At 41.6% G+C, this 18,229-nt stretch overlaps 1 protein-coding gene across 3 annotated transcripts in view; it reads right to left on the bottom strand.

Annotated features, from left to right (window-relative positions):
* LOC140477410 (mesoderm induction early response protein 3-like) overlaps nt 1-10,853 on the bottom strand; it is an 83,777-nt gene extending 72,924 nt beyond the window's left edge. Inside the window, exons 1-2 of one of the 3 annotated variants that reach the window (XM_072571261.1) lie at nt 10,731-10,827; nt 968-992 (exon numbers count right to left, since the gene is read on the bottom strand). In XM_072571261.1, the coding sequence (XP_072427362.1) occupies nt 968-992; nt 10,731-10,813 (108 nt within the window). In that variant the 5' untranslated portion in view covers nt 10,814-10,827. Of the gene's footprint in view, nt 1-967; nt 993-10,730 lie in introns of all 3 variants that reach the window. The other 2 variants (XM_072571251.1, XM_072571272.1) reach the window with 2 other exon arrangements.
* Between the last annotated feature and the right edge of the window lie 7,376 nt (nt 10,854-18,229).

Below are 18,229 nucleotides of genomic sequence, written 5' to 3'. Positions count from 1 at the left end.
CAGAGCATTAGTTTGGCGTCTGGATGGAGTTCAGTGACATAGCCAATACACCACTATATCTTTCCACAAACACACAAACAAACCAATTCAAATTTTAACTACATAGCTATATTTGAACTGATTTGTACCAGTGGCTACAATTATGGAAAAAATCCCGTCAATCTCAGGTGTGTCCGTCAATCTCAGGCTCATTACTGCAAAGTCAAAGTAATGTCAAAATAAAATCTTATCATAAACCTAAGAGCATCACTCGCCTCAACTTCTTGCGAATTTAATTAGAATCTCCGCTTTGTTCCTCCCTCACACATTGAACAATATGTTAAATGTTTCACATTTGCAAGAGGCAATCAGTATACATTTTGATTGAATGCCAGAGCCAAAAAAATTAATAAAAAGCTTAAGAGTTTCTTTGCCTGAAAGAGAGGTTGCTAATGTTATACTACATTGCAAATATTTAAATATTAGTATTTTATTCAAATTCTTATCTAACCTTTTTGTTATAAATATCCTAATTTTAAGAGCAGCATCGACATCAAGAGAATGAATAGACTATCTTTGCATTTATGATTAAAGTGGATGGCCAAAGATGAAAGCCAGAACTTTACATCCTTCACAATACTGTCAAACAATTTTCACAAAATCCAAACAATGCAATTAATTTGGTTTGAAGAAATCTCATCTCTGTTCCCATCATTGCAAAATAAGAGATTTGACTGAATTAGCTCAACACATAATTGTTCATAAATACATCTAACTGTTCATTTATCATTTCAGTTGTAACTTATTTGTTGTAACATATGACCTAACCCGCATTTCACTCTTACTTTTTAGGATGGAGCCAATAATAATTTACAAAAGAAAAGTTGTTTCAAACCATTGAAACAATGTAAAAGGGTGATACCCAAACACCTTGAAAACTGATTTCTCACTACGAGCAGGAATGGAAGTGAAGGAGATTAGCACATACCTGGACTTGAACTTCCATAGGAAGCCTGAAACAAATTTTTAAAAATATGTATTAATTAAAAATCTTCATTTTTCTTGAATAAAGGTGTGTTAAGCACTGAACATGGTTCAAGGGTTTCGCTTTGACTCCAATTGGCAATCTGGCCTAAATTGTACAGATTTGTACTAATGGATTTTTTAGCTCAAACTTAATCTCAAAATAATTTATATCTTGCCAAAAGTAGAATCTTCCATAAACTAAAAGTATTTTCAGAATAATCAGACAACCATGATCTCGTTGAATGGTGAAGCAGATTCGATGGGCTGAAAAGTATATTTCTATGACATCTTATGGTCTTTTCAAAATGTACTGAAAATATAAATCAAATATTTATCTAATGCAGCACAAAAACATGTAAGACAAGGTTTATCACAAAAACAAACTTTTTTTTAAATCAATGTCTAGCCCACCACTTGCAAACCTCCATATAGTGATAAAAGAGAACACTATATAGAATTATCTTTTTAACTTCACTGGCAGTCAGGTTTGAAAAAAAGCTTCTCAAACATACATATCCATGTCATTGTTGGATTTTAAAAAAAGCTATAGGCCTTTCCACTGCCCATAAACTGGTGCAATTAATTACCATGCAGTGTTTGTACTAATTTGATATGGGACATTATCAGTTTTGGGTCTAATGCGAAATCTCACTTCACTGCATTTTCTCCTAATAAAGTTTTCTGCAATTTATCAATTCTAAGTAGTTGTCCCATACTTTGTTCCATCTTCCTCCTACCTTTTCATGTCTGCTCCCACTTGGAACTTTTTTTTAGAAAAAATGAGTTACTGTAAAAGATCATGGAATAGTGCTTGCAATTTCTTAGACATTAGTACTGGTCCGCCATTAGCTGAACTGCAATGGAAATACAATCACAATGGAGCAGAAATTTCAAATTTGGATAGGAGTCAAGGTATTTATTTTTTCTATTCATCCTGCCTCTCTACGTATTCAAAATTGGTCTCTTTTCCTCTTCACTCCAAACTGGCAGATTTTAATGAAAATATCTCTCTGGTCAGCCTAGTGTTAAAATATTTCCTCTTCTCATCAGCTTTTCTTTATGAGCCCTCATCACTTTTCTCCACCATGTTCTTTAACCCCCAGCGCTGTTTTCTGCCAAAACAGTTTAGCTCTGGTTCTATATTATTATATCTCTACCCTAGAGTCTATCCAGTTCTGATGAAAGATCATCTTCCTCCACAGGTTCTGTCTGACCTATTTAAAAGCATTTTTAACGATTTCAGATTTCCAACTTTTGCTTTAGTCTCTCAGTGTTTTTATTGAGTGAATGCTTTTTCTTTCCCATTAATGCCAAGTTTGACTAGCACCTTGTTTTGATGTTAAACTAATCTTTCATCCAGCGTGGTGCCATGAGCTTACTGCAAGGACTGATCTCTCTAGGACACCCTGGTCCACTCCCCTCCAATCCTAACACATTCCTATGCAATCGGAGGTGTAATATAGGCCCATTAATCTCCAATCTCCTTTATTTCGAGACCCCAGAAATACCTCCCAGGTAAAGCAGTAATTGATCTGCACTTCATTCAATCTCATCTACTATATTCACTGTTCAGTGTGGTCTCTATGGGGTGGGGGAAAACTGAACATAAGAGTGGGTGATCACGTTCCAGAACACTTACGTTCTGTACAAAAATATTAAACAGAGCTTCCAGTGCCTGCCACTTCAAGACACTGCATTCCCACTCCAACATGTGTGTCTCAGGCTTGCTGCAATGTTTCAGCAAGCCTCAGCATAAGCTCAAAGAACAGCATCTCATGTTCTCTTGGGGACTCTCCTGCATCGCGTTCAATAACATTACAGCCTGATTATGTCCTTCCATTCTTTTGAAACCCACCTCTGGACCTGTCATGAAATGCATTGCTTACAGCACAGCCTACATATTCTCTCCTACTTTGAGCTCTCATTACCAATTCAGATTCTCTTCTGTACTGACCTGCTATCTCTAATCCCCTTGTTTACCTCCCCCTTTCATTTGTCACTCTCTCAACTCTATTTTCACCTCTCCCTCATACCCCTCAACAGCAGAAATACCACTTTTCATTAGCTGCTATTAGTTCTGAAAAAGTCACCCAATACAAAATTTGAACACTACCTTTTTCCATCAGATGCAGTCATACCTATGGAGTTTCACCTGCAATTTACTTCTGTTTCTGGTAGAAGCTTGCCTTGCTGTCTGACATTTAATTTTCATTTTATCCTTAGATGGAATGCGGACAGTACTGGCAAGGATGATTTGTGGTAAATTCCTAATTGTCCGTGAACTTAATGGAGTGCTTGGCCACTACATAAGACAGTTATAAATCAACCATATTTTCTTTTAAAACTCTCGTGGATCCTGGATGTTTCTGATTGGCCAGCATTTCTTGCCTGTCCCTAGTTGCCCTTGAGAAGATTGTGGTGAGATGTATTCTTGAACCCCTGCAATAGCCTTAGGGAGGGAATTCCAGGGTGTTGACTCAGTGACAATGAAGGAATGACAACGTATTTCTAAGTCAAGATGGTGAGTTGCTTGCAGAGAAACTTGCAGGTGATGGTGCTGTTCCCATGTATCTGTTGCTCTTGTCTTTCTAGATAGAATGGTCATGCATTTAGAAGATGCTGCATAACGATTTTGCACAAAGATGCAGATCATACATACGGCTGCTGCTGAGCATGTAAGAGAAGCAATGCATGCGGATGTGGTGCTCATCAAGTAGGAGGCTTTGACCTGGATTGTGTTAAGCTACTTGAGCTGGAGTCTTGACAGAGGTACGCTCCTCAAGACTAGTAGGGATTATTCCATGACATTCCTGACTTATGCCTTGTTGATGTTGGACAGGTTTTGGGAAGTCAGGAGGTGAGTTACTCACTGCTGTATTTCTAATACCTTGAATAAAAGCTTTCAACCATCATGTTCCACGCAAAATAGAAGAGACAAAGATCAATTTAGATCACATTCTATTGCACATGTAGTATCACAAAACAATGCGTTGGCAACTGCAAATTTAATATCTTCAGCTGCCAAAATCCTTTCACTGTAATTCCTTCCTTGGATCTCTACACTTTTCCTCCTCAATTCCCTCCATGAACACACTTTCAAATGCACCGCAGCGAGAAAGCTTTTTGTTAACTAACCTCATATTTTCATATCTGGCCCAGTATCAAAATTTGTGTAACACTCCTGCAAAGGGTCTTGAATCTTGTTTTGCCTCAAGTATCTGTTTTTTTCCCCCCTCTCCTCCTCCTCCTCCTTAATTGGTCTATACTGTCTCCACATTTCTCTCCCAGCTGCTTCCAAACATCTTTATCCACGTTCATAGATGTATTGTCATCTCATTTCATAGTTTTCTCTCACTGCATCCTAAGGCTTCTACTCTCTGTCTGAACAGTTATATTGCTCTCTCTCTCACATCCTTTCCCGGAAGTTTTCTATTTACTCTTTCTTGGAAAAAGCCCTCCTCTCCCAGTCCCGCACATACAGGTCGTTCTGCTGTAACACAACAGTTGTGTTCCTCATGCTATAGAAAATCGGACTACAGATACCTACTATAGAAAATCACGCTGTAGATTTGTATTAGAAAACCACTATACTCAATCAGTAGAAAAGCTTGCATTATCCAAACAACAATTCATCAAATCGCGTTACCGCCAATTTGCATTGATGAAACATAGCAGAATGACCTGTATGTTTACTGTTACCACGTTTGTTATTCTGCCTCCTCTCCTGAACATTCTCTCTCCCAGCTGCTTTTTCCCCCAGTTGTAATATTTTTCTACAGTTACTTTGGATCAAATTACCACCTCTACTCCCTAGCTGCTTTCTCACTCCGCCTTTTACTCTCTGCCTGTTGACTCTTAAACTTCTTCGATCTTACCAGCCCACCTCAAACCCAGTCCGTCTCTTTGGCTCCTTTCCCTCACCTAAGAAGCACTTGGGGGGCTTATCTCACTTACCCACAAAACCAATTCCCTGCCACGAATCCCTCAGTAGATCAGAACCAATCTATGTTCAGATGCAACATCCAGCCTTGGGCAAGTAACATTTGTGCCATACAAGTGCCAGGTAATGACCATCTCCAACAAGAATCTCCAACCATCATCCCTTGATGTTCAATGGCATTACTGTTGCTGAACTCCTCACTGAGATTTACGAAGAACCAAAAACAGAATCAGCCATATAAATACAGTGGATACAACAGATCAGAGGCTGTAAATCTTGCAGCCCTCGATTTCTCAATGTCTATTCACTACCTTCAAGACACAATTCAAAAGTATGAATTAGTACTCTCCACTTGCCTAAGTGGGTACAGCTCCAACAACACTCAAAAAGTTCAACATTATCTCAGAGGGTTGACAGCTGTTGGAACTCATTGTCACAGAGAGCTGAGGGGGCAGAATCCTTGTGCATATTAAAGGCTGAATAGATAGATTTTTAAATTAGTATGGGAATCAAGGGTTACAAGCAAAGGCAGGGAAGTGGACATGATGAACACCAGAACAGTCATGAACCTGTTGAATGGTGGAGCAGGCGGAGGGGATGAACAGCCTACTGCTGGCCCTATTTCTTATGGTCCTACCATCCAGGACAAAGCATCCCACTTGATCGGCACTACATCTACCAGTTCTTTCATTTATTTACTTCACCAATGACACAGTAGCAGGAGTGTGCAACATTTACAAGATTCAGTGTAGTAACAACCAAGACTCCTTAGATCGTACATTTCAAATCCAAGACCTCTACTACAGAGAAGGACAAGAGCACAAGGGAACTTCACTACTCTGCACCCTATTACCCTTCCAAGCCATATACAATAAATAAATTGGATCTGGATCACTACCATACTTTCATTTGTTGCTGCGTCAATAACCTGGAACTCCTTCCCTAATGGCCCTGTGGGTCCGTCACAAGATCAGTTAGAGATTGACAAAGATGGCCTCAAGTGATATCCACACCTCAACAAACAAATACTAATGTAGGGTATGCAGGTCATTTTGATCTTAGAGTAGGATAAAACGTCAGCACAACATTGAGGGCCGAAGGACCTGTATTGTGCTGTACTGTTCTAAATCCCAGTCCAAGGATCTATAGCTCACCCACAAGCTGTCTCTTGGCAGATTCACTCAAAAGTATGTCAGGCTCCCCCCCCAACTGCCCAATCTGTCAAACTGCTTGTCCAGCATCTCATACTAGATGAGATGAAATTTCCTCCAATTAAATTCCAGGAAGAGCAAAGCAAAGCAAATCTATCCCCCTCCCTGGCCACCATTCAGGTTGAAACTGAATATTTGCAAGTTGTGTCCCACTCAACCATGAAAACAGCTTCAATTACATGTTCACTCCATCACTAAAACAAATTACTTTTACCTCACCCAACGCAGACTGTGACCAGCTCAGCTGCTGCAACGCTCATCCATGCCTTTGCTACCTCTGAATCTAGTGACACACTCTTGATTCAAATTCCAGTTTACATCCTAAATAAACTGGAAGTCCTTGAAAAGTCTACTTATAGTACACACATCAAGTCCCATTTACTCATGTGATCATCTGACAATTTGATTTTAAAATTCCTTTTCTCAAATCCCATTAAAATGCTCTAACTTTATTTCATACTAATTTAAGTTAGTAGCCTTTTCAGGTTTTTTTGAGTAATTGAATAAGTTGACTTGTGCGTGGCCCATATAGGAACTTTTCGGTTGCTGCAGAACTTGGGAGGAAATATTGCTCCGTGGCCTCTCAATTCTCCACCTCTAAAATAAGAACAAAAATAGTTGGAGAAATTCAGGTCAGGCAGCATCTGTGGAGAGAAACCCAGTCAGCTTTTTGGAATGACGACCTTCCATCTGCATTATTTAGCTTTTAACCCCATCTCTGAAAGCTTCTCCTGTCCTGGAACTCTCAAAGTCTGGCTACCCATCCCCAATTTAGCCTAATTTCAATTGCTACAGCACTGGCAGTTGTGCTTTTGCTAACTCGGACGTCCTTCAAGATACTGTTCAACAGTTACATCTTCCTGACCCAATATCTCACACTGTGGCTCACAATCAAATTTTGTTGGTAAACAATGCTACGAAGCACTTGAAGATGCTTTGCCACATTAAAAACTCAAAATAAACGCAAATGTCAAAATATTGTTTCTTCTACCACTTGCTTCCTACACACCTCCCTCCCCATTCTCATCCTCTCTCCCTCTGCATCTTTCCTCTCTACCATTCTCTACCTTTCTTCCTTCACTGCTCATTTTCTCATACTCTCCAACTTTCTACCTGCTCCAATGTCCAATATGGTCATTTTCTCTCAATCCCCTTTTCTCCTTAGCAGATTCCTCTTTCCCACTGTCTACCCAATCTCAAGCCCTTCTTCTCAATTTACCTCACCTAAATATTTTTCCCATGACTCATGCCCCCAACCTGCAATGCTTTTCCTCCTTTTTCCTGCCCAATTCCTTACCTTTTCCCCCTCACCATTCCCTGATATCCTCCTTCTCCCTATTCCTTTCCTGCATTCGCCCAATTCTTCTCTCACACATTCTCATTTCTCCCACACCCTTCCTCTTCCTCTACCTACACAATTCCTTTCCTTCATCTTTCTGCCTGCTCAATAGCTCTCTCGGACCCCACCTGTTTCCTCTGCTTCCCATGCCCAATTCTAGAGCAGATTGGTAGTTCGCAAATTTAACCTTATTTTTTAAGAATTGAAGAATAGAAAGCTGTGCACAATGGGCCAGTTATCAGTCAAGCACTAGAATTTCTTAAGAAAGTCTTAATTCACAGTGCACAGATAAACAAGATCATAGTCAACATGGTTTTATAAATAGCAATAGGTATTTGATAAATTTTTGAGAATGCAATTAGCAGGGAAGATGAACGAAGACCAGTAGATGCTACATACTTGACTTGCCAATAGGTATTCAATAATGTGTGACACAAAATGTTCATACCCAAAAGAAGGGTAATAAGTAATATATTAGCATGCAGAGAGAGACAGCAGTGATCAGCAGGGAAAATACAAGTTGACAGGCTGTGAATAGTGGAGTGGCACAAGAATCAAGGCTGGATCTTCAGCTATTTAACATCTAAAACTCATGATATAAGCCAGGTATAATCATAGAATCCCTACACTGTAGAAACAGGCCATTTGACCCAACTGTTCCACACCAACTCTCCGAACAGTATCCCACCCAGACTCTATTGCTTTACATTTCTCTTGACTAATGCATCTAGCCTCCACATCCCTGAACACCCGGGGCAACTTAGCATGGCCAATTTACCTAACCTAGATATCTTTGAACTATGGGAGGAAACCAGAGCACCCTGAAAAAACCCATGCAGACACAAATCGAATGTGTAAGCAGCAGCCCTGTTTCTGCCCAGTTACAAACCAAGGACATTTTGTCTATTTGGCGAAAATAATAACCACAAGACAACAGAAACATATTTATTGACCACATATATCTTTCCTTCAAACATGGAGACCAAAATTGAGCCACTGCTCCAAGTGACCTCAGCAAAAAGCCATACAATTATAGGAAGATGTTCTTAACAGAACAAAGAAAATTACAGCACTGGGACAGGCCCTTTGGTCCTCCAATTCTGTACCAATCCAGTTTCTCAATCTAAACCTGCCATCTAAGTTTCTATACCCCTCTGCTCCCTGCCCATTCGTGTATCTGTACAGATACATCTTAAGTGATGCTATCATGCCAGCCTCTACCGGCAATATGTTCCAGACACCCAGCGCCCCTTGTGTAAAGAACTTTCCACACATACCTTTCTTAAATTTTTCCCCTCTCACCTTGAACTCATGATCCCTAGTAATGAGTCCCTCACTTTGGGAAAAAGCTTCTTGCTATCCACCCTATCCACGTCAATTTTCCCTAGGGCTTTTCCATTTATTGTGAAGTTCGCTCTTGAATTGGATCTTCCAAAATGCATCACCTTGCATTTGCCCAGATTGAACTCCATCTGCCATTTCTCAGCCCAACTCTTGGAATCTCGAATTCCAATTGCCTTGCAATAAAGATAGCTGTGTCATTTGTCTTCTAAAGGTGCCTGCTCAGTCTACATGTTGATCTCCTGTTTATGTTGTGCAAGCTCACCCACGTCTTTTTGAACATCAACATGTAGAAGTATTACATCTTTGAAAAAATGTTTTACTTCTGTATTTTTTTACAAAGTGAAGAACCTCTCATTTTCCCCATACTCCGTCTATCACTTTGCCCACTTTCTAATTTCATGCAGTCTGTGTTGTCTTTGCAGTTTACGCTCTCACCTAACTTTGTATTGTCTGTCACAGCACCAAGGACCTGGGTTGAATTCCAGCCATGGGTGACAGAATGTGTTGAGTCTGTGTGTTTTCCCCATTTCTGCATGGGTTTCCACCAGGTACTCCAATTTCATCCCACAGTCCAAAGACATGCAGGTTAGGTGGACTGGCCATGTTTATTGAGGTGTGAGGGTCTGGGTGGAATGTTTCTCAGAAGGTTGATGCAGACTAGATAGTGCGGAAAGAGGCCAGTTGCCCAGTCGTTATTCTATGATACTCGGAATGGTACCAGCAAAGTTCAGGGATGGGGTGGGAGTTGTCCTACCATGAGAGGCTGAGTTACTGAAGAACCATAGAAGGATAAAGGTGAGCTGAATTCAAGAGAAGAAACCTCTTCACTCGAAAGGATTGCGAATTTTGGAACACTATTCGGGGGAGAGTGGATGTTGCATCACTTTTTAAGTCAGAGATGTTTGTTCCCTGGAACTGGTGTGCTGTGGGAGACGGGCGAGAAATTGGGAGTTTGATCCAATCGAGAATCAATCATAAATTTTAAGTAACAACATGAAGTGCTAACGATGATCAGCCATGATCATACCGAAGGTGGAGCAGGCGAGAGACTGTACTGTTTACTCTTGATCCGATATCTCAAGTTCCTCTCTCCCCGCTGGTTTGGTCGGTACTTCTGCCCACTTTGTTTCTTTGCCCTTCTTCGTGACGAACCTACAGCGCCCGTATTCGCTCCTCTCTTTTTAAACCGCTCGCCTGCCTCTCCTCCTCCTCCGTCTGCCCTTTACCTAGCTTTGCTCCTTCGGTTTTTTTTTTCGCAGGACGTTTTGCGCCCAGCTCCCGAAACCCATCCAGCCTTGTCGGGACAGATTCCCCTTGAGCCTTGGCCGAGACTAAAAGTTACCGGGTCCGCCGCCGCCGCCAGCGGAGCTTCCTCCTGATGGAGGCCGGCAGTGAAACAGCACCGGGCGCTCCGTCTCTCGCTGCGAAGGGAGACTGCGATTGACCGAGGGGCGGTGGGTGGAGGTGGAGGAGGAGGAGGAGGAGGAGGTGGAGGGACCGGCCGGGGCCTAGCGGCGACCAGCATCGGCATCGACAACAACAAGCAGCCCCAACCCACCCGCGAAAATAACCCCAAATCACCCCCCACCCCTCCCCTCTCCCCACACCCCGTCCCGGGGCACACACGCGGGGAGAAGGGGTTTCGGGGAAGCCGGCGGCGGTGCCCGCTGCTCTCCCTCCATCTCTTATTTACCCGCAAACCGGAGTGAGCGCTCGCCGCTTCTCGGAGCCGCGGCCGTCTCCGGTTGCGGGGGGGTAACGTTGGGTCGAGGTTATCGGTTTCTCTCCCCCCACTCCCCGAGCCTTGCCCGCCTCCGGCCGGGCGGGGGGGGGAGGGAGGGAGGGAGGTCGGGGTCGCTATGGGCTCCGCTCCGCTCCGGCGTCTCCTTACCTCCGCCATGTTTGTTCGCCCTCCCGGAGAGCGAGCTGGCCAGCTCCGAGACCCGGATGCAGGCAGAGCCAGGGCTTTCCCATTGGCGGAGCCCGCAGCAGCGGAGCAAACCAAAAGTGTCAGTCCAACTCCAGCGCTGCCCTTGTCCCAGCCACAAAACATCAACCAGCAACCTCTCCCTCCCACCTCCGCAAAACCCACCCCCCCCCAAAAAAAACAAACAGAACACCCGAACAAAACCCCGAAATTTTGTTTCTGAAAAGTTGAACTTAAGTGCTCCCTCCCCTTTTCCCTCAAACCAACCTGGAGATGCTGAGATGACCCGCCCTGCGCTGAGCGGATTGGCCGCGCTTGGTTGCGGTGCCGGACCAATAATAATAATTGAACGTTGTCTCAGTCCAGGTACATGAGATGACTACCTCTCGGGGTGACTCCGAGTCATCCCCGGGACAGGTTTTCGCTGACTCACGATCTACCTTTCGGGTTTCGGCTGATTAAAGCGACGGGAATGCAGCTTTTTTTTTTTGGTTTTGTTTCTCCTTTCTAGCAGTGCAAAACCTGTTTTCTTTCCAAGGCAAAACATGAGTGCGTCCATCATGCCTGAGCTGGAGATAGAGGGAAAATCACGCGTTGTGTGAACCCTCATGTAAAACCATCTGTGTGTGTTTTTAATGGGCCTTCGCACAGGATACTTAGAATAAAGGTGTTGCTTCTTCTTCCAAAAATTAACATTGACTTTCCGTTTTCACTCCAACTTCATTCCCCCAGTTCTGTTCAGCCATCAGTTTGCACGATACAACGGTCTACAAAGCAAGGTGGAGTAGGATAACTTCAACAATACACTCCTCCCCAATGAAATCAATGCATTCGCTGCTCGTTTCGAACAGAAGGTCAATGAAACAATGTCAGCTGCTCTGACAGCCTCCGGTGCACCTGTACCCACAGTCACCGCCGCAGATGGCAGATCAGCCTTCCTAAGAGTGAACCCATGGAAAGCGACTGGCCCAGATGGAATCCCTGACCCTGCCCTCAGATCCTGCACACACGAGCTGGCAGAAGTATTTGTAGATATTTTTAACCTCTCCTTACTCCAATCTGAGGTTCCCATCTACTTCCATCATTGCAAAACCGCCATCGTCTTGGTGCCAAAGAAAAATTAGGCAGCATGCCTTAATGAGCTGAAAAATGTTTTGCTGGAAAAGTGCAGCAGGTCAGGCAGCATCCAAGGAGAGGAGGATTCCTGAAGAAGGGCTTACGCCCGAAACGTCGATTCTCCTGCTCCTTGGATGCTGCCTGACCTGCTGCGCTTTTCCAGCAACACATTTTTCAGTTCTGATCTCCAGCATCTGCAGTCCTCACTGCCTTAATGACTACTGCACAGTTGCTCTGACATCCATTATATATGAAGTGCTTTGAGAGAGGTTAGTAATGGCATGCATCAACTCCAGCATCCCAGATTGCCTGGGTTCACCTGGAGTTCACTTCGCCTCACAACAGGTCTTTGGCAGATGCTATTTTCCTGGTCCTACATTCATCTCTGGAATATCTGAATAACAAGACACCTACATCAGATTCCTAGTTACTGACTTTAGCTCTGCCTTCAACACCGTAATTCCAAGCAAACTCTTCTGCAAACTCCCAAGACCCACATCTCTGCACCCCCCCCCCCCCCCCCGCAACTGGATGCTTGACTTCCTGACCCAGACACCACAATCAGTTAAAGATAGGTGACAACACCTCGTCCATGATCATCTTCAACACTAGTGCCCCACAAGGCTGCGTACTCAGTCTCTTACTATACTCCAATACATTAACAACAGTGTGGCCAAACTCAGCTCTAATTTAATTTACATAGTGGGTCAGATCTCAAACAATGCTAAGAAATAGTATAGGAAAGAGATAGAGAGCATGGTGTAAAGACGACAATCTCTCCCTCCATGTCAGCAAAATGAAACAGTTGGCCATTAACTTCAGGAAGTAGTGTGGAGGGCATACTGCCATCTGTATCAATGATGCTGAGGTGGAAATGGTCAAGTCTTTCAAGTCCTCGGGTGTAAATATCACCAACAATTTGTCTCAGTCCATAAGTGTCAATGCCACGCTCAAGAAGGCACACCAAAACCTCTATTACTTCAGAATGTTATGGAAATTCAACATGTCCACAATAGCTCTGACCAATTTTTATTGATGCATCACAGAAAACATCCTATCCAGATACATCCCAGTTTGGTATAGCACAGCTGCTCTATCCAAGACCGGAAGAAAATATAGTGTTGTGAATGCAACCCAGTCCAACCATCAAACCAGTCTTCTATCCATCGACTCTGTCTATATTTGCCACTAACTTGGGAAAGCAACCAACTTAATCAAAGTTAAAAATCACACAACACCAGGTTTTAGTCCAACAGGTTTAATTGGAAGCACACTAGCTTTCGGAGCAAATCATAACTTAAACAAAGACCCTTTCCGTCCCAGTTATATTCACTTTGACCATTTTCCATTGGGCAGAGTATAAAAAAGTTTGAAAACATATCAACAGTTTCAAGAACAGCTTCTTCCACCCATTATCAGACTTTTGAATCAACCTCTCATGTATTAAAGTTGATGTTTCTCCGAACCTTCTCTATAGCTGTAATACTGTATACTCCATTCTGTTCTATTACCCTAATGTTTTTATGTCAGGTATTATTTGCTTGGGGAGCGTGCAAAACAATACATTTCACTATGTCTCAGTACCTGACAATAATAAATCAAATCAAATCAAAGTCACCACTTGCAAATTATTTCTCGCTGAGATTGAGTATTATAATGTTGTTCCTCACAGAGCTTCCTTGTTGTTTTAATGATTATCCCCATCACACATGCTTAAAAGGAGCCAGACATTGCTTTGACAACTGTATAAGATACTCCATATTTGCAAGTCAAGTTTGTCGACACTGACCATGAATTTAGTGTCCTCCTGGACCTTAGAACTATAAATAATACAAATTCTGGAAGTTTGATTTTATTTTGTAAACATACAATAACAGCAATGAGCTGATATTCATACACATATAAGTGTGAGATAATGATTTCCTCAGATTCATAAAGGGGATAGAGAGTACAAAAGCAACACTGGTTGAAGTTCAAATGAAATATTGAATCCCTTTATGAGAATCATTGCATTCAAGAAAATGTGAAGGCATGAGACAGGGTACCGAAAATACTTGCAAGAATTGTTTCAATGGTTAGCCATATTAGACTCTGAATTGGGAATTTCACCTTTTCTTCCATTACCAAGCTGAATGCATCTATTCTAATTCTTTACTTAAAGTGTTCTCTCAGTTTATTGGAGACAAGCCCTTCTTTCAAATCACAATCTGGTACTGCAAAAACATTCCTCACAATAATACCTTCTAGCCTTTGAAGCACAATGTTCTTTAACGGCAGAAAAAAAGTTAGTTTCACAAAAAACGTTCTTTTAAAAAGAGGCCATAAAGCTATTGAAGACAGTTTGAGAAGATATTAACACAGAGAAAAAAGCAAAGTTTCAACCTGTTCTCCAAGCCTATCCATTGCAGAGACTCAAGTCCAGAGAAATTATCCTTCTATCTCATGCCTGTAAATTTTGACTTAACTGATATTTCACAGTTCCTTTTCAATGAACAGTAGAGACAATTTTTTGTTTCCATTCTGGGTCAGTTAGCATGAACCTTCCACAATCCTGAGGGCATAAACTTTCTCATTCTTATAACTTGAAGGTATCTATATAAGCATTACTGGCTCAGAAACTCCACAGAATGCAACCCCTTCTATTGAAGAGATTGGTTTAACTGAAGTGAACTGGGAAAAAAAACTTGGTTTCTTCTTGGAGAAATTATTCTTTCTTCTGATTTAACTCCAGATTCCTCTAAACCTAACTGAAAACATTGATTCATCTGCTCTGAAGTCAAAACAAAAGTAATGACTTTGTTCTATTTAATCTGCCTGTCATAAACACATCATTATACATGTATTATCCAGTAACATCACAGAGGTCTATGCTGTTGGCAGAAATTACATGCTGTCTTTGAACTAATGTATTTACATCACTGTCCGAATGACTTCCTGTCCTTTTGATAACACCTTCCCAGAAATTATCAAAATCCCCCGCCTCAGCTTGAGTGTCAAATTTCCAAAAATTATATAAAATGTATCTGTAATATTCAATGTCCATCTTACCACTCTACAAAGAAAATAAATTCTTAAGAGGCATTTTTAATTCCTATCAAGAAGTTCTTATTGACACTATTTCTGTTACATTAACTGTTACATTAAACACACAAGAATTTCCATAACATCCATATTCTAAACAAGTCCATTTTCAACACAACATTCTCATGTCCTTCAATATGCTTTTGACAAAATGTTGACAATAACATTGTCCTTTAAAACCAAATGAATGAGTTTTAAATTTCATAGCTGGAATATTAAACTCCAATGAAACACTTTTAATGAAATTGCTCAAAGCTTTCCAAAAACCTTAAGGCTTGTGACCCATTCAAATTATGATACCTTGACAATTATTAAATATGCAAATTTCAAGTTGTTGAGGAACCAACACAGTGCTGAGGGCAGAACTGTCTCAGTCCCTGACTAACAGGAACCATGTGAGAAAGTTGGGAAAATAGTGTGAGATGGCCAGCAAAGAGCTTTTTGGAATCAAGACCAAAAATCCCATTTGCCGACATATTGTTGGGCAGTGAAACAAAAATCTCACTCGTGATCAAAGAGAGGCCTAGTGTATGCATTAGCATACTTTGACATCTCATTATTAGTTAATCTCATCTCATTTATGTGCAGTTTAGCATTCTCCTACTCAATAGTGAAATTCAGAATATTTACCTGGAAAGGTTAGTTCATTGTTTGCTCCTGCTGATTTCTATTAGGGCATACTCCATGGGCAGCAAGTGCTTGCCAATCCCCATCCACAGACCTGGGCATCCAAAATGTACCAGTCTCACCCCATCACCATGACACATCTCTAATCCATCTATTGTACTGCCTTGCGCTTTTGATCACTGGCACACTTCATTGCTATGCTGCTCCCAGGACACTTTGCATGCAAAAACAGGCAACTCTCTCATTGATTCAATCAAGCAGCATCTCAGGGATCCTCGTTCACTCTCTTAAAGCTCATTCACTTCGCACCTACTTCAATGCCCACAGCATTTGTGTCTAGACCTGATATGCAATGTCTTTTTGAGACTTTTTGAGTTCAATCCTCACTTTACATCTATCTTGATTTGTCTTTTAATACAGACATAAAGCTGGCAGCTTGATTATTGATCAAATCCTTGGTTGCCAGCAGTGATTTTTTAAGGTTGTGGACATGTTGCTGAACATCACAGTGCTACATTAATCTCAACTCTCACCATGTGCCAGCAGCTTATGTGGCAAATGCACTGCATGTGCATCAATAGCCATGTCTCAACTTCAAAGGGGAATAGACCTTATTTGAGTCAAGATGTGTGTGTGTGTATGTGTGTGTGTGTGTGTGTGTGTAGTGTGGGGAGAAGGTGGTGGGGCAGGGAAGTGGTGTCTGTCATCAGTCAGACGGTGCAGGTAAGTTAACGTCAAGGGCTTAGGGACCGTCAATCTGTTATTTGAGTTGGTCAGGAAATCCGTACCACTTCAGTCTGGGAAGTCCACAGTCAGCCCTGTGGTTACAGTGTAAAAAATCTGGGAGTCATGGAAAGTCATTGTAGTGACCACTCCCAGAGTTGGTGGTGCAAGTATTTTACTCTTTGAGGGAGGGTCTTCACTTTTAAACAATGTAAAGGGCAACAGCATCACATAGGCAAATAGTACAGGTCAAAGACTGCATTCTATCTGAATTATAAGCATTAATCTACTGAGTGGCTGGCCCAAAGCACTTAAGGCCACATCATGCAGTATCAGGAGTCAATCTCACCAATGGCTGTGATGCACAAGAAATGTTTTGCAGTGTGGAAACATTTACCCTATTTGGTAAAGTCAAAGCAGCTTGCATGTTCCCAACTCATGCACATGGTGCAGCAGATGCTCACTTTGCATCTTGAATTGGAACCAGTCTGGAGCATGCTGGATGGCTCAGCTCCATATCTTCAATTCTGTTACAACTGGATAGACATTCTGTCACACACCCACTGGTGAAAAGTGAATACTTATTAACAAATGTGATACAATCATTCACACCATGAATGAATCCTCAGACGTATTGTTCTTTCTTTCCTTCAGCTATATCTTGTAGCACTCTTTGGGTCTTCATTTGGGGTAGAGGGAGCCTGTTTCACCATATAACCAGTTAGCCTGAGGGATTTAGTTGGATGGTGTCACCCACAAACTTGACAATAGTACGTTCACTTTGCTCATCCTTCAACATATATTGTAAATAATTCTGACCCCAGTACTAATCCCTATAGCACTCCACTTTTTCCATCAATGCTAATTTACTATCTCCAATGCCACTGGCTCTTTTCTTATTAAGTACTCTAATATATGGTATCTCAACAAATGCTATCTGGAATCTAAGTATATTACATCTGTTTATCTATCCTGCTGTTCCCTCCTCAAAGAATTCTATTAAATTTATCAGGCATGATTTCCCTCTCATGAAGCCATGCTGACTCTGATTGATCATATGGTGTGGTTCTTAATTCTAAATTTGGCATGTCCACAATGACGCTTACCAATTTTTATGTAGAAAGCATAGAATGCATCCTATCCAGATGCATTACAGCTTGGTATTGCAATTGCTCTAACTAAGACCACAAGAAATTACAAAGAGTTGTGAATGCAGCCCAGTCCACCATGCAAACCAGCCATCCAGCCATTGATTCTGCCTATACGTCCTGCTGCCCTGGAACAGCAGCCAACATAATCAAAGACCCCATTCCACCCCGATTATACTCTCTTCTGACCTCTTCCATTGGGCAGAAGATGCAAAAGTTTGAAAACACACAACAACAGATTCAAGAACAGCTTCTTTCCTGCTGTTATCAAACTTCTGAATGGACTCATGGTCTGATGTATTTATGTAAGGTATGATAGCATACAAAACTATACTTTTCACTGTATCTTGGTACACGTGACAATAATGAATCAAATCACAAATCAAATAAATGCTCTGTTGTTACATCCTTTCGACCAGACTGTAACATTTTCCCAATAACAGATGTTAAGCTAACTAGCTTATAGTTATCTGTTTCTTGTCTCCTTCCCTTTTAAAATTTTCCAGTCCTCTGGCATCTTTTAATATCTAAGGATTCTTGGAAGATTATCTCTGTATCTAGTTCTTTCACTGTCCAAGAACGTATCTCATCAGGTCCAGGGGACTAACCTGTCTTTAGCAACATTAGTTTCCCTAGTTTTCCAAAGTGATAGGTACTGTATTTATTTTCTCTCCACCTTTTGTGTCTTGATTATTCAGTAATGTTGGAATGCTATTTGTATCTTCTACCGTGAAGACTGATGCATGGTATTTGTTCAAGTCGTTTGCT

This window comes from Chiloscyllium punctatum, chromosome 1, assembly GCF_047496795.1.
Source record: "Chiloscyllium punctatum isolate Juve2018m chromosome 1, sChiPun1.3, whole genome shotgun sequence".
Classification (NCBI taxonomy): Eukaryota; Metazoa; Chordata; class Chondrichthyes; order Orectolobiformes; family Hemiscylliidae; genus Chiloscyllium; species Chiloscyllium punctatum.
This window is presented reverse-complemented; position numbering and strand designations above follow the sequence as displayed.